General features: G+C 39.3%; 2 protein-coding genes across 2 annotated transcripts in view; one reads left to right on the top strand and one right to left on the bottom strand.

The window, feature by feature from the left end:
• SPATA1 (spermatogenesis associated 1) overlaps positions 1–5,521 on the top strand; it is a 73,442-nt gene extending 67,921 nt beyond the window's left edge. The window contains exons 13-14 of the mRNA XM_044673693.1: positions 1,663–1,761; positions 5,438–5,521. Of these exons, the coding sequence (XP_044529628.1) occupies positions 1,663–1,761; positions 5,438–5,521 (183 nt within the window). The remainder of the gene's footprint in view (positions 1–1,662; positions 1,762–5,437) is intronic.
• A 2,009-nt stretch (positions 5,522–7,530) lies between these two features.
• Positions 7,531–21,273, bottom strand: CTBS (chitobiase). The gene is made up of 7 exons (XM_044672351.1): positions 21,067–21,273; positions 16,773–16,911; positions 16,003–16,211; positions 11,892–12,063; positions 10,214–10,311; positions 9,144–9,305; positions 7,531–7,820 (listed from the first exon to the last, which is right to left on the bottom strand). The coding sequence occupies exons 1-7, from the start codon at positions 21,271–21,273 to the stop codon at positions 7,629–7,631; spliced, it is 1,179 nt and encodes a 392-aa protein (XP_044528286.1). The 3' UTR covers positions 7,531–7,628.
• Positions 21,274–21,773: the final 500 nt, after the last annotated feature.

Here is a 21,773-nt window from a genome sequence, read left to right as displayed (position 1 = left end):
TCCTCCTCTCCTAAAACTAGTGGAAAACTTTTCTGCAGGATGGAATCTTTTACTGAGAGGTTAAATGGCTTGCCTGGATTAACACAAATAGCATGTGTCAGAGGCCGTACTTAGGTCTTCCCGACTCCATGACCAGCTGTATGTCCACTACTGCTGCCCTCCTCTCATCATCTCTTTATAATTTGGGTTTGCAAGGTTAGAATGAAGAGTCTGTTTCCTTCTAGATCTGTGACCTGAGATCAGGTCATTTGTGATGCGGTGATTACATTCCCATAGTCTGAATAGCAAGGCTTCCCGCCTGAGAGATTTACTTTAATAACCTTTTCCACCCGTTTCCTTACAGTTCTCTTTAGTCTCTTTAAAATGACAAATGACTTCCCTCTGCCATGTCAGTGAAGTCTACTTACTTTGACTTGCCTTCCAGTTTGCCCTAATCAAAAGAATTCTTATCCCTTTGTCTTCAATTGCTTGGTTCAAGTGTTGAACATCCCAATTATACAGAGAGATAAAGGCAGAGTTCATGGCTGCCTGTGTCTTATAGTTTGGGGTTTTGGGGGTTTTTTTGGGGGGGGTTGGACTTTGTGATTTCATCTCCATAGGAAACACCTTGGTGTGGAAACATGCACTACAGATGTAGTTGACAATTTATCTGTAACTTATAGTCCAGAGAATTGTTGAGGGCATTACATGATATTTCAGATCCTAGATTTACCACTGTGAAAATCTGTGACAGCCAGCGACAGATTTTTCTAGTCAAAAGATTGCTTGATTAGCCTTTTTTACCTCAGGCTTTTGCCTGCTGATGCAACAGAATTCATAATTAGTCATTTATATTGAACATGGCTTATGTCCCTGCAACTGAAATCTCCTTTGGAAAGGTCAGTGACACTCGACTTGTTAAATAAAATGGCTTTTCCCCAGGCTTTATTCTTTTGGATCTTTCTGATGCATTTGATACCTTAATCACCGACTTCCTCTTCAAACTTTTTTCACAATCTATTTCCAGTGGTGGGCTTCCAATTTCCTTGAGGAAATGGCTCCTCCTTCTCCTACCTAAATATTAGTGTTCCAAAGACCTCCATCCTTGACCCTATTCCCTCTTCACATATTCTCCCAGAATTCGTCAACTCTCTTTACATCAGCTCTCATCTGTGTAAACAATCCCCAAATCTAGATATCTGAACTTACAATGAATTCCAGTTACATATTTCCAAGGACTTATTGGACATTTCTGTTTGTATATCATAGCATATCAAGTGTTATATGTCTAAAATGGAAATCATCCAGAAAAGTGACCTCAAATATTAATTTAAATGTAATTTATTTTGAGGACATAGTCTAACTTTGGCAAAAAAAAAAAAAAGTAAAACAGAAGAGGCAAGTGAATGATTCTCTGTGACATTTGGAGGAATTCCAAAATCAGAGACAATTAGAACATTATTAAGAGATTGTCAACAATTGTAGCAACTAATTAAAAAGAAAAAATCTTATAGACATATAGATTCTATATTATTATATAAATGAGCAAGTCATTTGATATCTCTAAGCCTTTTTTTTTCACCTATAAATGAGGAAGGTTGGACTATCTGATTCTTAGGGTCCCAGTCTAGCTCTGAATTCTGATTTTGGGATAAGTTAAAGATGTGTTTGCTTATTTCACAGAATAATCTTATAATCCAAATCACTGAGGTACAGCACGCAATTGACCAACTAAAGAGAAAACTGGACACTGACAAAATGAAACTCATGATAGAAATTAAGGTAATTTTGCTTTCTATTCAGAATGTAAATTCTTCCTTAACACAAAACACTTTCTCTTGTATCTTAAGAGTATTTGGTATCTGGGCTTGTCATCCAAAAAGATGGACTCTCCCCAATAAACAAGCAAGGGGTGAATTTAGGGCCTTTGATCATTGGAATAGCCCTACTTGGCCAAGAAGATCAAAGTCCACCAGCAAAGGCTCATTGTTCAGCACAGACTGAGGCAGAAAACTCATCTTAATTAGTGAAAATTCAGTGCTATAGAACATTTTTTCTTAAGAGAAATGCAGTTTTATTACTTTAAGTTTGTAACATGCTCTAGGCTAGAAAAAGGTTAATGGGAAATTTTTGCCAAGCAGAGATTTTGGACCTATTTTAATGAGTATCCAAGATTGATGTGTAACTAAAACATCTTCATACATTCCATTTTCTGGGATAAATGTGGAATGTGGCATTCTAACTCAAGCAAATATTCCTGCTAATAGAGAATTATCATATATGCTGCACTTGGTTCACCACTTTACAAGGAGTTAAAACAAATGGCATTAAAAGAAGAGAGACTAGAATGCAAGGACTGAGCATGTGTATACTTGTCTGTTTTTGATGCTACCAAAAGCCAATATACATCTGAACTTATGAATGGACCAGAATGTAGAAGAATAGGACTTTTAAAAAAAGATCTTCTCTATATAAGCACATTGTACCTGATCACAGGCCTTGGCTTACAATCAGTAATAACTGACATGGTCAAATCAAATATAATTATAGCAATAATTACAGTGACTGGTGAGGTTGCCCAGTGAAGATAACGGTTTTAACCCTAAATATCTGGCCTCAATTTGACTGTGATAATGTGAAACACAGTGTGGTTTGGGAGAGAAGAACGGCCTGGGGTCCAAAAGCCTGGGTTCAGATCTAGAAGGGTCTTTACTCATAGGATGAACAAGTACAACAATAATCATGATAACCATTGACACATAAAGCGCTTTATAGTTTGCAAAATTATACTTTCGTTTGAGTTTCACAACCCCCCTGGGAACTAGGCAATTCTTGTATAATCCACACTTTACAGATGAAGAAACCAAGGCTAAGAAAGTTTAAACCATTTGCACATGGTCACACAGGGAGTCAAGACATTTTTAGCCAACTGTACAACCCTGCCTCACTTAAGGACACATCATAGCCACCGTGAGCATCCGTTTCCTCATCTTTAAAATGGGGATAATACTTCTACTGGTTACTTCATGGGGAGACCTTGAGCAAAAGTACTGTGGAAACCTCAAAGTTTAAATAAATGTGAGCTACTATCCAAATTGATTTATCTAGAAGTTTCTTTATAAAGATCCTTTCATCAGACATACAAGTTTTTAAAAATTATTTTGTTTGTTGGTTACATTAAAATTCTCGGGTATCTCATCCCCTCTCTATCTCCTCTGCACCAGAGAAGGCATCACCTGACCAAAAAAAATGTGTATGTGTATGTGTATGTGTATATATACACACACATATATATATAATCTCGCATGTTTCTGGAAGTGGACATTCACAAATTATTCTTTAAATATTAATTCAGTAGCCATATGTAATGTTTTCTTGGTTCTATGTATTTTGCTCTTCCTAATTTCATGTAGGTCTTTCTAAGTTTTTAGAAAATTAACCTACTTATCATTTCTTATCATGCTGTAGAATTAACATCACAATCATATACCAAAATTTGTTCAGCCATTCCCCAATTGATGGACATCCCCTAGATTTCTAGTTCCTTGCCACCACAAAGAAAGCTGCTGTAAATATTTTGGAACATATAGATTTTTTTTCCTTTTTTCCTGATCTCCTTGGGAAATAGACCCTAAAGTGGTGTTGCGGGGTCTAAGGATATACAGTTTTATAACTCCCTGGGCATAATTCCAAAATGCTCTCCCAAATGGCTGGATCAGTTGACAGTTCCACCAGCATTCTATTAACATCTCCATTTTTCCACATCCCCTTCCAACATTTGTCATTTTATTCAATCTGAAAGGTATGAGATATCTCAGAATTGTTTGATTTGCATTTTTCTAATTAGTAATAATTTGAAGCATTTTTTAATATGACTATCTATGGCTTTGATTTCTTCATCTTTCAAAAAAACCCTATTTATATCTTTTGACTACTATCAATAGGGAAAAGGCTGTTATTTTTATAAATTTGACAAAGTTCTAATAATATTTTAAATATGAGATCTTTGAGAAATTCTATAATTTTTTTCTAGTTTTCTGCTAACTTTCTAATCTTGGCCACATTGATTTCACTTGTACAAAATCTTTTGAATTTAATCAAAATGACCCATTCTAAATCTCAAAATACTCTCTAACTCTTGTTTATTCATAAATCCCTCTCCTATCCATAAATCTGAAAGGTGATGCTCTCCTTTCTCCCAGTTTGCTTACATCTCCCTTTATATCTCGGTTACATATCCATTTTTATTTTAGTGACTGAGATATTGGGCTGTATCTAGTTTCTACCAAACTACTTTCCAGTTGTCTCACTAAGTTTTACCAAACAGTGAGTTCTTATCCCCAAAATTTGGATCTATACTTTTGTCAAAAGAGGTTACTATAATGTTTTTTTAGTTTGTTGTAAGTCTGTTCTGTTCCACTGATCTACCTTTCTATTTCTTAACCAGTACCAATTTTGATGATTACTGCTTTATAATACAGTTTAAAATATAAATAGTATTGATAAACCTCCTTCCTTTACTTTTAAAAAATTAATTCCTTTGACATTCTTGATCTTTTGTTCTTTCAAATTAATTTTATTTTTTCTAGTTCAATAATTTTTTTAGCCACATAATTTTAAGTAACATTGTATTGCGTTATTATTTAAGGAAATGTGGTTTCATTGGTGTGGGTATTCCCTCCACAGTGCAGATCAAAGCTCCTCTATGGTTTTCAGGAGTTACTGAGGGCAAAAAATTGATCATCTTGTGGTCTGTCTCTAAATTTATCAAGGATGTTCCTTAGACAGTTATTCACCACCAGGCCCAGTACGGTGGTACTGGTCCAAGCTTCTGATTGCTGACATAGTCTTGGACAATGCCATCTCTGTGGCAAGATAAGACATTCAAGTAGGCCTTAGAAGGCATTTATTCCAGTGGGTGTTCCAATAACAAATCCTCACCTTCTGGTTTGTTAAATGGGCAAGAGATGATATACATAAATTTCACTGCCAACTTTAAAGCCCTCTCCAAATGTTGGCTGTTCATCATTATTAAAAGACTGTAATTTGGTGATTTGGAATTTGAGCAGAAAATGTTTAAAAATTGGTATCTGGTCTTTCATTTATTTATTTATTTACTTGCTTACTTATTTATTTAAATATTTGTGGCAAAATGTAATCCTACTTCTGTATACCATGTTAAACCTAAAAACTAGTTGTGAACATCATAGTAAAATTTTATTGTTCAACCACCTAGTTCTTGTACCCTGGAAGTTAAAGAAGACAGAAGTAAATGTTGTTAGTTAGGGGAAGGAATTGCTGCTTAATTATGGCAGCTGCTGTACTGTATAACTATTGTGATTGCTTTCAGAATGGAATTTGTGAGATTTAATTAATCTTTGAAAGGTTCTTAAAATCATTTCAGCCCAGGATCTCATCTGGGAGCCTTCCTTTATAGTCTCCAATTCTTTTTTTGCAGATGAGAAAACAAGCAATTTCAGACATACGAACATTAAAAATGGAACTGGAACAGAAGAAAATGAAGGCACCTTTAAGCTCCTAGTCAAATGTATTTACTTAGAAGTGTCTTATTTTTCAAAATGTTTAGACTTATTGGAAGACTGTCCATCCATTGTTCTTGCTGATGTTTCTTTATAAGCCTTGTGTTTCTATTCCTTCATTTTTCATGCTGAGTTTATGAAGTGACTCACAAAATGTTAAGCACAGTATACTTCTCCAGTACTTCGAGGATCTGTGATTTTATCAAAGTGGGTGTTCCCTCCACTAAAACAGATCATACCTCCTCCACAAGTTGGAAGATGAATTTTGAGAGTAGCTTTAGTTTTTAAAAAAAGGTAGGAAGAAAGGAAAAAAGAAAGAGAAAGAAAGAGCAAAGTGGAAAGCTAAGTAATTTGTTCGGGGCATTATTTAGTTATTTTTGAGTACTTCAAGAAAACTGGATTTCATTTTACAGTAAAGTATTTCATTATTAAATTGCTGGGTTTAAAGATAATTCATCTAGGAGTTAAGAATAAAGGCCTATTATTAGTCTTAGCAAACCACCATATCTTGGTACAAAAGGCTACATTGATTTCTTTTAATGTAACCTTGATAATTAAAAGAATAAGCCTTTATTTCATTTTAACTAAACAGACTAAGAATCTAAGACTCAGGAAATTGAGTTTACCATTTGGAGCACGCAGAGGAAACTCCTGGGATTAGTATCCAAGAACTGCCTTATTAACATATTTTAGAAGCATAGAATCCATCAGTAATTCAAAATAGGTTATGAAACATCATCCTTCTGATTGGATGTTCCACGGCCTCTGCCATAAGCAACCTTGTAAATTGGGAGCAGAGATCTTATGTATGAACTAGACCCAGCAAGGATGGTCAAATTTTTACTTGCTTTTATTCTGATTTATGGGAAAAACCACTAAGGAAGACTAGATTTCCATTAGCCCAGGGTTCACAGGAATAGGTTTGTGATGCCCCTAGACAGTTATACAGCCAGTGCTAACAAAATGGAAATAATAAATTTGACATTTTCCCGATGCCTATAATGTACCATATGAAAAAGCAGATAGTTTTGAAGTGAAACCTGGCTAAAGGTTTAGAAAAGTTATAAACATTAAACTACTGTGTTTTAGAAATAGAAACATCAGTTCATAAACTAATGTCATGAGGTTAAAATCAGATCCCAATGTGGGAAAATATTGTAAAAAAATTTTTTTAAAAACTAAGCAATAAGGTTGCCAATGAATAAATTATAGATGCACAGAAAAGGATCTTAGGAGAATTGTTTCATCAAGAATAGCATAAGAATAATATCAGATTATCCACTAAGTTATCCCTATAGTAAATTTAATAATAATAAAATTCTTCTTGAAAATATCTGTCTCAAAAGCATAATTTAGCTGAAAATGTAGGCAACACCACCATACTAGTTTAAAAGATTATCTTTTTAAGTTCTCTAGGCCAACTCTGTATCTTTTATCTTAGTGTCTAAAGGTTGTCTAAGGTTGGGATGAAGTAAAAAGCAAGTGTCACAGGGCACTGAGGTGCTACTTGGAAATAAGAATCACTGTCCCAACAGTCCATCCTTCTTTTAACAATGCATAGGTCCTAAGGAGAAAGACACTATATATTAACAAACTTTAATATTAGGCTTATTGGACAAATAAAACTACAGAGTGAATTGCTTCTCAGAGAATATGTATTTAAAAAAAAAAATCTGTCCTAAGGAAACTAGGCTTTCCTTTACAAGTTTTAGAGCTTTTTGCATAGTTTATAAATATGTAAGCATACATGTTAATATCATGTACAAAAGACATGAACATAATAAAATTATGAAAATACCGGTTTATTAAGTGACAGATAAAACATCTTATAAAATAAAGAAGATTATTTCATACTGAAAGATAGACTCATCTCTCAACTTTTGTGTTTCTTAAATGATCAAAATATGTTTGAAAGTCAACTTAAAAGCATTAACCTGACAATCCAATTAGTTCTATTAGTACACCCAATATCAAAATGCTACAGAACAGAACAGAAATGTTGGGAAGAGAATGTAGTGCACATATTTATCTTTTCAAAAAATAAGATGTACAAATGCAAACAGGATGACTTCTTGATGCATATTTTAGGCAGCCTTTTTTATTAGTCTTTCACAGGTTCACTTCCAAGGCCCTCCACATGTCTTCAGTTTGCTGTTTGGCTACTGTGTCCCCAGAATAGTCCAGACAGTTGCCATTCCACATCCCAATGCCTCTTAAGCCACGATCCCTCACAAATGCTGCCTTTAAAGAAATGCTCTTCGGGTTATCATACCACACTTGGTGAAACTGGCCAGCAGCGTCCTACACAAAGAGACAAATATGGAGCACCAAAGCAGAGTCACAGATAACCAAAACACTTCTTAAATCCAAAAGGAGAAGGTGCCACTGTTAAAGGTTCTGGTTTTTGTGTTTTCTATCATTTTCCATACGTTATTAGTAAGCAATCATTCAAACTTTTGGCCCAGCCAACTGCCCCTGAGTTAACACACACGGTCCACAAAGGAGCTCACTGATCAGTGTGTCCCCTCTGTTCTTCCCTTCTCTTCCCTGTTTCCCTCAGTTTACATAGTTCCTTCCAGCACCAGGAGGATCTCGGAGCTTCTCAAACTGCTGGTTCGAGTATGTATGGTGGAGAAAGGTTATTGTTAAGAGGAAAATGAATGAGACAGAGAAGGTAGCAGACCAAGAAACAATAATTTTGATTAGAAAGTAATGAGATCACTAGCTGTTTGTTTTTTGGATCTAGCAAATTATCTTTGAAAGCGATTTAAGAAAAAGATGTTCCTCAAACATTTTGGATATCTGCTATAACACAAGAATAAAATGCACATCCTTCCATGGATGTAGGACAATATGCACTCAGATGTTCTGGCATGTTTAAAAGAAAAAAAATAGCATCATTTTATCATGCTTTGATTGTATTTATCTCTAAATGTTAGCTATTTTATGAGAGAAACTGCCAAATCATATATGTATATTATTTACATATATTTATATAGCCATATTATAGAAATTATATTCATTTAAATATATTTATAAATATTTACATATAAATATATTATTGAATATATACATTCGATCATAAATTAATATGCAGAATTTATGGCTAAAGGGAAAGGCTTACTTTTATAGATTAAGAATCAAAACTTTGCTTTGGCTTCCTTTGGATCTGACCAGGATTTATGATAAAACTTTGAGGTTATTTGACATTGTGAAACAATAGTAAGGGATCAAAGTGTTAAAAAAAAAACAACCAACTTACAAATAAAGAACTTGATAGAACCAGTTCTTTTGAAAAACAGCCACCCTTATGCCTAACAAAAAGAGCTAACATCTTCTGCCAAGATCTAGGAATGGTTGATCACCATTTAAAATGACAAATGTCATAAAATTTATTAACTTTTTACTATTTCAAATAGCTTGAATTATTAAACAGGAACCTGAAAGTCCTATTTTGCACTGAGTTTGGTTTTAGGGTCTTTAAAGAAGATGGACATCTTGTATTTCCTGTTTCTTATACACACACATTCTCTCTCTCTCTCTCTCTCTCTCTCTCTCTCTCTCTCTCTCTCTCATACACACACACACACACAAATAAATGTTTATCGGCTTCCAGTATCTTACCTGGTAGTCATAATACGGGGCCTGCTGCTGGGTGTCCCATAGGATTTCAGAAATGGACCTATTCACTTGCTCCATGATGGCTTTATAGCTCACTTGGCGGCCAGCAGCATCACTACATGGCGCCCCTCGGAAAGGCACTTTGGGAAGGGTGCACACATGATCCTGAGGAGGAACACAAGCTTCATATTACCTGTCCTGAAGCCTTCCCAAAGACAAGCCTAGAAATGGGATTGGCACTGAGGCCGGAGGGATGTCATTATGAATTTTAACTTTTTTCTCCTAAAATGAAAACAAATAGTATCCAAAAGCCCATGCCACTTACAGAGAGTTCATCTGCCTTTTTGCAGCTTTCACCCATTTTTGCTAGTTCCCAAACCTTGGGTAGAATCAGTCTAATCGCTTCCACACAACAGCTTTTCACAGAACTGAAAACAACTTGCATGTCCCCTCGGGCTTCTCCGGGTCAAACAATTCCAGGTCCTTCAACCACCTGACACGAAGGGAACTTAAAGCTCTTTGGCTTTTTTTTTTTTTTTTTTGGGGGGGGGGGGGGTAGGTCTCCTCAGTAACAGATCCTGGCACACATTGTTGGTGCTTCATGTTTACAGATTTTTTGACTAATTGGTCTTACTAGCCCTCCACGTTGGATTCCCTCTAGCTTAGCCATATCTTTCCTATTTTTCCAGAACTGAACAGAACATCTCAGATGTGTTTTGAGCAGGGCAGGGTAAGAGGGGACCATCATCTCTTTATTCCTGTGATCTCTGTCTCAATGTAATCCAAAATCAATTAGTTTTACTTGGCTGCTATATCATACCACTGGCTCCTGTTGACCCTCTGCCCACCCAAACCCCTAAATCTTTGTCAGAGCAGCTGTCTGAACGTGCCTCTTTCTACCTTCTACGAGCCTGTGCTGTGTCCTCTAGAAAGTCAAACTAGTCAGTCTAAAACTGTATGTGCAAAAGAGTCGTTGAAAGTTATTTACTTTTGGGGCAAGAAAGCACACACAAAGAGAAGACAGTCTGAGCAGAAAGCATGGCCGGGAATTACAGGGAATGAAGTGCTCTTACCTCAGACAGATTCAAACAAGGATAATCGTAGCCATACCAGGGAACACCCATGACAAGTTTCTCAGGGTCGATGCCCATCTTGAGATAGCTTTCATATCCTAATTAAAAAGAAAAGACACAATAAAAGCCCTATCTTGACGTTATAACCACGAGTTCTCCAACAGCTAAAAGTCCAGGGATGTCAAAAGGGATACTGTATATGCAAATTAATAATATCGTATTTGTCTAATATGACCTTTTAGCTGTAGTTCCACAATAATGATCAATTCCATCTTGTCTCTTTTTTAAAAACTTCTCTTTGAATATAAAAACAATTAACAAAAATGAGATTACATTTCATTAGACTACTGAAAAAGCTAGAGAATATGAACTTAAACTAAACTAGCCATGTTCTAGAAGGAATAAAACATTACAAGAATGCACAGAGAGGCTGTCTCCTGACTTGTAAGACATCATCCTTCGGGCATCTGTTCTCAAGAATCACAGGAGGCGAGTAAGCTGAATAGAAAACGTTGAGGCCAATGTGACTCTGGGCACCAACCAATGTATAAACTGTATGTGTATGAGTGTGTCTGTTGTCTCTGGGCCAGCCGCAGGAAGGCCAGCAGAAGGACCGCCACAAGGCCTGGGTGTGGATGTCATCCTCTCCTCTTTCTTTGCCTCAGTTTCCTCCTCTCAATGAAAGCACTGGATCAGATAATGACAAGTCACTTTGGGCTGTCATTTCCATAATGTCATGAGAAAGGACAGATTAAGCAGCTGAATTCCAATCCATAAATACCTTTGTGAAGCTTATTCAGATTTCAGAAATAACTGAGAGATGTACAACTGTCCCTACTTTACAATTTCTTTAAACTCCAATAAAAGTATGTGATAAAACAATTTATACAGATGACTGAAATGGATTGTATACTTAGAAAATCAAACTAATAAAAGATTTCGCCACTGATTGCCCAGCCAACGCATTCACAGATCTCTCTTCCACAATCCACCTCCCTCCAAATATCTATTCTAAATGTAATCTTGTTCATATGTATAGGTGATACTCCTTTAAAAAAAAAACAAAAAACATTGTTAAGCCCTTGCCTCCTGCCTTAGAATTGATATAAGTATCCGTTCCAAAGCAGAAGAGTGATAAGAACTTGGCAATTGGGATTAAGTGACTTGCCAAGAAGTGCCCGAGGTCACATTTGAATCAATCCACTGAGCCACCTGGCCACCCTACTACTATTTTGAAATTAAACCATTAGTGAGTTATTTGCCAGGTTGAATACTATATGTACTACCAATATACTATGACTTCTCCAGCTATATTTTAAGCCAATTCTGTTTCTATTCCACAAATATTTTCTCAGTTACTAGAATGTACAGAGTGCTCTACTGTAACAGATATGAAGATTAAGAAACAGTCCCTACCCTTATATGGGTGTCCCAAAAGTCTTATTGTAGTCCAAAACTCTAATAAGCTGAAGTGATCTCATTTTAAGGGCAAGGGCGGCAGACTCTATTTACATGAGCTAACAGAAATAACTCACATTTTCTGGCTCCCTGTTAAGAGAAAGCGTTAAGGGGCAGGTGAGAAAGGGCATGCAGGTGACTTAGAAAACTAACAGCTCCCTCAGCCCTCGAAGGCCTGGGAATACACGATGTTGCTATTGAGAGTTTCTTAGTTCCTCACCCGTTAAGGTCTGGTTATAGGGAGCATTGGCGGCTGCCACACATTCTGTCCACATCTGACTCTGTTCATCATAAGACATCACAAAGAGGAAGTCACAGGCATCTGCGATTCCCTTGTAATTGTAGCATCTCTTGTCTATACAGTTTGGGGACCAGGCGACATCAAAAGTGACCTGTGGGGAAGAAACATGACTTGAGCATATTAAAAGGGGAGTCTGCATATTCTCTGGTGTGGCAAGGCAAGAGACGCCGATGCGTGGTTTGGTTTTCAGGCTAGACTGTGACCCAAAAAGCTGGAATTTATTTTACTTCATTTTTTCCTTATTTCAGATCAATAATAAATTTATACATAACTTTTCCAAGTTTACATGATTCTTGTTGTCTCCCTCCCCTCCTCTTCCCTCTCCCAGAGTTTACAAGCAATTCCACTGGATTTTTACATGTATTATCTCTCAAAACCTATTTCCATATTATTCATTTTTGTAAGAGAGTAATCTTATAAAACCAAAATCCAAATCATACACCCAAATAAACAAGTGATAAATCACATGTTTTCTTCTGGATTTCTACTCTCACAATTCTTTCTCTAGATGTGGATAGCATTCTTTCTCATAAGTCCTTTGGGATTTTCCTGGATCACTGCATTGCTGTTAGTAGAAAAGTCAATCACATTTGGCCATCCCACAATGTTTCAGTTACTGTATATAATGTTCTAGTTCTGCTCATTCCACTCCACATCAGTTCATGTAGGTCTTTCCAGTTCTTTCTGAAATCATCCTGTTCATCATTCCTCATAGGACAATAGTATTCCACCACCACAATTTGTTCAGCTATTCCACAATCTGGCGACACCCTGTCCTTTTCCAATTTTTTGACACCACAAAAAGCACAGCTATAAATATTTTTGTACAAACAGGTCTTTCCCGTTTTTTTCATCTCTTGGGATACAGGCCCAGTGGTGGTATGGCTGAATCAAAGGGCATGCATGCCAAAACAAACACAGGAATTATATGAACACAACTACAAAATACTTTCCACACAATTAAAACTAGATTTAAACAATTGGAAAAACATTAATTGCTCATGGATAGGATGAGCTAACAATAAAAACGACAATCCTACCCAAATTAATTTACTTATTTAGTGCCATACCTACCAAACTACCAAGAAACATTTTAACTGAATTAGAAAAAACTATAACAAATTTCATTTGGAAGAACAAAAGATCAAGAATATCAAATATCAATGAAAAAAAATGTGAAGGAGGGGGGCCTAGCAGTACCAGATCTTAAACTGTACTATAAAGCAGCAGTCATCAAAACGGCATGGTACTGGCTAAGAGACAGAAGGGAGGATCAATGGAATAGACTTGGGGTAAGTGACCTCAGTAAGACAGTGTATGATAAACCCAAAGAACCCAGCTTTGGGGACAAAAATCCACTATTTGACAAAAACTTATGGGAAAATTGGAAAACAGTATAGGAGAGATTAGTATAGGTTTAGTATAGGTTTAGATCAACATCTCATACCCTACACCAAGATAAATTTAGAATGGGTGAATGACTTGAATATAAAGAAACTATAAGGAAATTAGGTGAACACGGAATAGTATACCTGTCAGATCTTTGGGAAAGGAAAGATTTCAAAACCAAGCAAGAGTTAGAAAAAATTACAAAATGTAAAATAAATAGTTTTGATTACATTAAATTAAAAAGGTTTTGTACAAACAAAACCAATGCAACCAAAATTAAGCAACAAATTGGGAAAAAATATAACAAAAAACTCTGACAAAGGTCTAATTACTCAAATGTATAAGAAGCTAAATCAATTGTTCAAAAAAATTAAGCCATTCCCCAATTGATAAATGGGCAAGGGACATGAATAGGCAATTTTCAAATAAAGAAATCAAAACTATCAATAAGCACATGAAAGTGTTTTAAATCTCTTATAATTAAAGAAATGCAAATCAAAACAACTCTGAAGTACCAGACTGGCTAACATGACAGAAAGGAAAGTCATAAATGTTGGAGGGGATGTGGCAAAATTGGGACATTAATGTATTACTGGTGGAGTTGTGAACTGATCCAACCATTCTGGAGGGCAATTTGGAACTATGCCAAAGGGTGCTAAAAGACTGCCTGCCCTTTGATCCAGCCATACCACTGCTAGGTTTATACCCTAAAGAGATAATAGGAAAAAAGACTTGTACAAAAATATTTATAGCCACACTCTTTGTGTTGGCCAGAAACTGGAAAATGAGGGGATGCCCTTCGATTCAGGAATGGCTGAACAAATTGTGGTATATGCTGGTGATGGAATACTATTGGCTTAAAGGAATAATGAACTGGAGGAATTCCATGTGAACTGGAAAGACCTTCAGGAATTGATGCAGAGTGAAAGGAGCAGATCCAGGAGAACATTGTACACAGAGATTGATACATTGTGGTACAATTGAATGTAATAGACTTCTCTACTGGCAGCAATGCAATGACCAAGGACAATTCTGAGGGACTTATGAGAAAGAATTCTATCCACATCCAGAGAAAGAACTGTGGGAGCAGAAACACAGAAGAAAAACAACTGCTTGATCACACGGGTTGATGGGGATGTGATTGGGGATGTAGACTCTAAGCAATCACTCAAGTGCAAAAATCAACAAAGTCCTGATCAATGACACATGTAAAACCCAGTGGAATTGCACATTGGCTATGGGAGGGGGGGGTAAAAGGGGGAGAGGGAAAGAACATGAATCATGTAACCATGGAAAATTTTTCTTAATCTATAAAATAAAATATAAATTGTAAAAAAAATAAAAACAAAACCCTTTGGGCACAATTCCAAATTGTCTTCCAGAACAGTTGGATCAATTCACAAACAACAAGTCCTGCCTCCATCCCTGCAATCTGTTACATCCCATCCAACACTGATGAGCTCCCCACTGTGTGCCTCAACCCACCCTTCGGTTCAATTCACTTTTCCTTTGAGATTCCACTTGAACCTGAGATTGGAGCGCCCCAGACACAGAAAGTACCGCCTGGTTTGGCCCAATCAGACCCTGCCCCCAAGTGCCATGCTAGAGGTGCCACCTCTAGCCATCCTCGTTCACCCCTGGCTTTCTCTGCTCCACCACATTCCACACAGCGGCTCAACAGCATTCCTAAAACACCTTCTCACAAGTCTCCTTCCCCAGAATCTCCATCCTTGTACTCAGGTCCTCCCATGACGTGACCTAATGCCCTCCTCTCATCAGCCCTCAGCCCAGGCCCAGAGCCAGTGCTCCACATGGGGGGGGGGGAATCTCCCTCTAGGCCTTTGCTCCTGGGAGAGCCATTCTTTCATCTGTAAAATGGGGAGAACAGTACCCCCCCCCCCGCCCCATGGTGCCTGTGGCCTACATGGGAAGCCTCAGAAGCTGCAGGATGTTAGCTGCTGTCCTGGCAGAGCATCCAACCTTCAGGACTCGCTGCCCCAATGGGTCGTCAGACGCACATCCCCGGCCTCCTGAGCCGCATCTTAGTGAGTCCTTCTCATAGGCTCCTGAGGAGAGCACGCTCTGCATGTGTCATGCCTAGAGGACATGCTTCACTGCATGCTCACAATGATATTCCAGGGGAGGTGGGCAGGGAGAGAGCCGGGTAACACAGAGCAGGCCAGTCCCCCAGCATCCTCCCCCTGGGCCGAGGGAAAGCCTTCACCCGCAGGCAGGCCTCTGGCAGGGGCATTCATAACGACGACAATTATTAAAATAAACATGGAGAGAGGTTTTCAGGCCTGCAGAAAAGATCTGATCTTTCATGATGTCTTGCTAAGGAGGCGGCCCGAGTCTGTGCCTATGAGACACAGGCAGGTCCTGCAGGTCCCGTAGCTCTGAGGTCTACGAGGCAGGATTCAAATCTTGGTCTCCAGAACTTCCCCTTGAGCTCTCCATCGGCCATGCTCACCCCTGGACCCAGTGCCCCCTTGTTTTTCCTGACTACTCTCACTGCCCCCTCCGCCTTTGTCAGACTTTAAGTGAGAGATTCTAAAGATCACCCTGAAAAAAGGGAATGACTGTCTGGGCTTGACCTAAAGAATTGTTGCGTTTCAACTATGAAAGTAGGATTTGTGTTCACCTGGGATCCCTTGATTTCCCGATGGAAGGCTTCTGTAGTTTCTTTAACAAGAGCTGTCAAGGCATCATATTCAGGGGACCCCTCTTCAACAGCTTGTTCAATGTCAATATTAATTCCATCCATGTATTGTTTTTGGGCCAATTGGAGCTGTTCGGCTATCCAGGCTTCTCTGAAAGCAGGTTCAAGGATATTCTTCAAAGGGATATCTCCTATGGAAGAAATACATATTTATTCACAAAAGTTTCTCTCCTTAATGGCATCTGTTTTACAATCGTTAGAATCTTATGAAATCAAAGTCCTTTAAGGACACTCACAACATTCTGGAATAGCTATCCCCCTCTGAGAGTTCTCCACATGGAGAAATGATGTACCGAGAGAATAGAGCCTATATCTCATTAATTTACAAAATAACTCATCCAGACACTAAGCACAATTTAAAAACAGAGAAACTGTGGGCTAAGAGACTAGACAAAGGTTGTTATATTAATTAGGTACAGTCACAGTGCTCAGGATCATATAATGAGTTACACAATCCTTTAAAAGGATTCACATTTGTGAAATGAATCAGACAGTATCCTAGGAGAATTTTTATAATTATTGGAAACATTGGATAGTGAGAATAAAGAAAGAAAACTTAGAAAAGAGACAGGACTATAAAGACATAAGGAGAGGAAAAAAATTAGTTATACGAAGGTCAAAACAGTCTGTGATGCTTCAGTCTGTCTATGGATTCTATCCCGAGTCCCCTGTAAGACTGGTAACTAACTAACCTTTTAGGACGACCCTGGCCCCTTTTGAATGGGCAAAACACATAAGTTCTGGGTCGTATTTTCCAAAAGCTGCCACCGTTGTGATCTGAGACCAGTCATAAGATTTCCAGGATTTTCCTCCAATATCAAACACAAAAACCTGTCGAGACCAACAGAAAATCATAGAATTTAGCATGGAGAAATCTTGGAAATTCTCCTTCAACTCATCCCTAAGAACATCCCACAGAATGACATACTTAACAGTTTGTTGGTCTAGCCTTAGCTCAAAGACCTCCAAGGATGGGAAGCTATCCCCTCCCACCATAGTCCATTCCTCCTTTAGATAACTTGAATTGTTGGGAATCATCAAGCTTGATGAAGCCTAACCTGGTCTCTTCACTTTTTTTTTTTTTTTTTTTTTTTGCTTTATTCTCTCAGGTCAAATAGAGCAAATCTCATCTCTTTCCTACATGACTACCCTTCACATACTATCATCATGCCACCTTCCAACCCCCAAGTCTTCTCTTTTTCTGGGCTAAACATTCCCAATCCCTTCCACCAAACTTCAAAGATTCAAGGCCTTTCATTATCCTGGTTGCTCTTCTCTCGGTGGCCTCCAGCTTATCAATGTCCTTTAAAAACTATGGTATACAAAACTAGCAATCAATAAAGATATCATTCTTTAGACTATTAACTTATTATTTAAAATTAAACAATCCTCCAAATGTTATCTCATCAAGGTAGAATTCAGAAGACTTATTCCCTCATTTATTCCAGGTCACCAGGCCCATAATTGGCTGCCATATTCTATGCATGATTAACATTGAGCTTTCTTCTTACTCAAACCCTGAATATTTTTCAGGCAGCTTATTATGAACCATCTAACAATACTTGTGCCATCCATTATTACAAGTTCAAAGAATCAAATTCACAAACTCAAGAATTCACTTCTATCCTTGTTGGATCTAATCTAATTAATTATGGTCCAGGGTTCTAGCTTATTCTTTTTGGATCCTGTCATCTGGGAATCTGGTTTTCTCTCCCATGTTTGTTTCTCCTACCAATTTGAGGAGCGTGCCATTTTATCCAAGCCATTGATAACCTTTATAGTAGTTCTGAGGGACACTACCCTGAAGTCCCATTATGTTCATATTGACCCTTTAATGACTATTCCTTGAGTCTGAATTATCATCTAATTCATATCCTTCCTCTGTTCTATAAGAATAGTGTGAGATACTTTAATATCAAATTCTTGGTTACAATTTAGGCTAACTATGCCTATAGCACCCCACCTCCGCATAGCTAATTCTATTATTTTATTTAATAATTCTATTTAAAATGGAAAGAAAGGTTAGTCTGGCAGAATCTGCTCCTGGCAAAGCCATGTGGACTCAGTAAGCATTGCTTCCTTTTCTAGGTATTCAGTAACCATCTCTTTAATGAGAATTTTCCTAGGAACTGAAGTCAAGCTTACCATAGAAAGTTACAGTGTGTTCTCTTTCTTTTTTTGAAAATTGGGAGAATAGTCACAGATTCTTTATAATTCAAACTTAAATAAAACTATTATGGTGAACCATTTTTTTTTAAGGTCCATTGTAGGGAATGAATTTAAGAGGTTAAATTTCTACCCCAAGGATCCATGATTTCCCTGGTGTGAGTACTCCCTCCACTGGCCACAATCTCTCACTGATTTAGTGGATGGTCTAGGCTATAAAGATTTATCACTCTATGGCCAACCAGGTGACCAGACTCTCCATTTTCAGCTAGGCTGGTCCTTAGATGACAGAGGTCCCTACTCCAAAAGTATAAACTTTAATTAAAAGAATATTGCTGTCCTTCTCAGTGGGTGGAGGGAAGGGATGGGAGAGCATTTAGAATTCAAAATTTAAAAAAATATATCTTACAAATAAATAATTGGGGAAAAAATAGCAGTACACTTTGATGACCAAGCTTCCAAAACCCAGGATTATCTAAGCTTGAGGTCATGACAGGAACTGAAGGTAGTACCTTAACAGAGGTAAAACTGCCCCCCCCCCCATCATGATAATAGAAGGTTGATAATTTTTAATCCAAAACTTAAAAAAAATTTTTTTAAACCTTTACCTTCTGTTTTAGAATCAATACTATGTATTAAGTGGTATTAAGTGGTAAGGGCTAGGCAATAAGGGTTAAGTGCCTTGCCCAGGGTCACAGAGGTGAGATTTGAACCCAAGACTTCTCATCTCTAGGCCTGGCTCTCAATCCACTTGGCCACTAGCTGCCCCCATTCCAAAACTTTTTTTTTTTTAATTTTAAACCCTTAACTTCTGTGTATTGACTTATAGGTGGAAGATTGGTAAGGGTAGGCAATGGGGGTCAAGTGACTTGCCCAGGGTCACACAGCTGGGAAGTGTCTGAGGCCGGATTTGAACCTAGGACCTCCTGTCTCTAGGCCTGACTCTCAATCCACTGAGCCACCCTGCTGCCCCCCCAAAACTTTTTTAAAAAATGTCTTGAGGTTGATTTTAACCTGGAAGGAGAAAGGATAGCACAAATGGGGTAAACATTGAATCTAATTCTGATACTAAAGGCTTCAAATTAAGAACCTAATAAGAACAAGTAATTTACCATAAACATAAATTTCATTTATTTTAATTATTCTTTTTCAGGAAGCCTGCAAATGCTGCTTAAATGAATGAAATGTGTTTTTGGGTCAGTGGCCTTTTAGCATCCTGGAAAAGTTACCCAGAAGGAGTTGATATCTGGGAAATTGACTTTATAGATCAACATCACTTAGCATTTAATAAAGCTGTGCTTCCCAGACTACAGCATTTCCAGTAATAGTTAAACATTCACCAACTCTTGTCTCTTAAGCAAGTTATAAAAATTTTGTTTACAGGTGATTTTAATGCCCATTGACAGAATCAATGTTCGGTAATGTCATATTAGATTACTTAGAAATAAGAATGGTACATCTCTACCCCAGGCTGTCCTTCAGACTTGGCCTTTCAACCTCAAGGAGAAAAATAACAAGTTACTGGTACCGGCTTCAAGGGTTTTAGAGAAAGTCCCATATTAGGCCCAGAGCTGGAAGGTATCTGAGAGATCCCTTCATCCAATGGCCTCGTCTTATGATGAGGAGACTTAGCCGGTTTAAAGGAGTAAAGTTTTCTGGCCTCGAGTCCCATATTCTATCACAAAAACCAGGGACCTGAACTTTGATCCCTTCTCTACATTGTCCTGTGGCGTCAACATCATAATCGATAAGGCTCGCTGCTTTAGTCCAAAGCTGAGCATACAGGGGAAGTGAGCTGGAGGGTAAAAGGGTGGGATTCCCAAAGACTCAGATAATGAGGCTGCTTCTCCTGGAATGAGTGCAGGGACATCCGAAAGCATAGGTCAGGATCAATGGGGAGGGGAAGCAGGGGGCAGAGAGAGCACTGGAGTTTGCTCCATGAACTAGGCCCTTGTTCTCTGAGTAACCCAGGTGGCAGAGGGAAGACACAAGCCCCTTCTCATTAGACAGGCAAAAGACCTGAATCTTTCTTCTTTGCAGGAACCCAAATGATTAAAGGTCTGCCAGGACACCCCCCTCCCCAAATCCCCAGGCTGAGAAAGATAAAGGAGGATTTCTGAAGACAACCGTTGTCCCTCCCCTCCCCCTATTGATTCTCTGTAGAGGAGGGTGTACTTTGGAGTCAGAAGACTGAGTTCAAGTTCAGCTGGGGTGGGGGGACCCCAAAGAAGTAACTTCTTTTTCACTCCGAGGCACAGATTTTTCCTCTTAATGAAACCACGGTGGCCAGCCTAGATGACCCAAGTTGTCTTTTCCAGGGCTGATCTGCCCAGGCTCTGGCTTTATCTGTATAATGACCCCTACAAAGGTCAGGCCCCTCCCTGGCACTCAGCTTCCTCATCTCCAAAGTAAAAAGTTCCATTTCAATAGTGGTTTCCGAGGGGTAGCTAGGTGGCTCAATGGATAGAGAATTTGGGCCTGAAGGTCCTGGTTTCGAATCCGATCTCAGGCACTTCCTAGCTGTGACCCTGAGCAAGTCACTTAAGCCCCGTTGTTTAGTCCCTTACCACTTTTCAGGCTCAGAACTAGTATACAGTACAGATTCTAAGACGGAAAGGAAGGGTTTACAGTAATAACAAGGGCATCCTGGGGTTGGATGGGGCGGGCGGGGTGGCCTCCGGTCTGTGCTCCTACGTTCTCTCCACCCTGCTCCGCGCCTCAGTCTCCTCCTCTGCAAAATGGGGGAGGAGTGGCTGGTTCCCAGCCCCAACTCTCTCACTGTCCCCCTCCTCCCCCGCGGCAGGTGTCCTCGCGGCTGACCTCGAAGTCTCTGCGGCCACGTACGGGGCTGCAGAGCGCGGGCTCCGCGCACGGGCAGGGCTCGGCGGTGGCGTTGGCCTCGACCTTGACGGCGGGGGCGGAGCAGCGGCCGGCGCGGGGTTGGCTCAGCAGCAGCACCGAGGCCAAGGCCAAGGCCAGGGCCAGGCCCCTCAAAGGCCGCGGTAACTTCCTGTAGTTCAGCAACATCCTCGTCCTCCTCTTCTAGACGCCCCCGACGACGCAGGGCAGTGCAAGAGCGAGAGAGCCGCCCAGCGTCCCGGGATAGTCACGTGAGGCCGAGGCCACGCCCTGGCCGCCCTTCCCCGCCGCCACCGCCCTTTGACCACCCCGCCCAGCTGCTCTCGGGCTCCGCCCTCACAACTTGTCCCGTCCCCAGCCAGGGCTTACCCATCCCATCAGGCCTCTCTTCCCGGCACGTGGCACCCCTTTTCGAGAGCAAAAGTTGCCTCAGAGCAGGCTCTGGCTGTTACTTCTTTCTGTGCTGGACCCATAAGAGGCGACTAATCAATGCCGATTGATCGATTGATTGGTTAATTGGACAAAGGGATCCTGTGGCCTCTCAGGGCCTCGTAATAGCCAACGGGGCTTTAAGGTTTGCAAAGTGCCTTAGGTGTAATAATAATAATAGGGGGCGGCGCTCTGTGGACTAGAGAGCCCGGACTGGAGACCGGAGGTCCTGGGTTCCG

Source organism: Gracilinanus agilis, chromosome 4, assembly GCF_016433145.1.
Source record: "Gracilinanus agilis isolate LMUSP501 chromosome 4, AgileGrace, whole genome shotgun sequence".
NCBI classification, from domain to species: Eukaryota; Metazoa; Chordata; class Mammalia; order Didelphimorphia; family Didelphidae; genus Gracilinanus; species Gracilinanus agilis.
This window is presented reverse-complemented; position numbering and strand designations above follow the sequence as displayed.

Excerpts from the sequence above, each read along its gene's own strand:
- CTBS (XM_044672351.1), bottom strand. The coding sequence starts at position 21,273 with ATGTTGCTGAACTACAGGAAGTTACCGCGGCCTTTGAGGGGCCTGGCC. Across the intron at positions 16,912-21,066 it reads GTGGCCGCAGAGACTTCGAG|GTTTTTGTGTTTGATATTGG; the intron begins GTCAGCCGCGAG and ends TGGTCTCGACAG. Across the intron at positions 9,306-10,213 it reads CTTGTTTGAATCTGTCTGAG|GATCATGTGTGCACCCTTCC; the intron begins GTAAGAGCACTT and ends GTTCCTCCTCAG.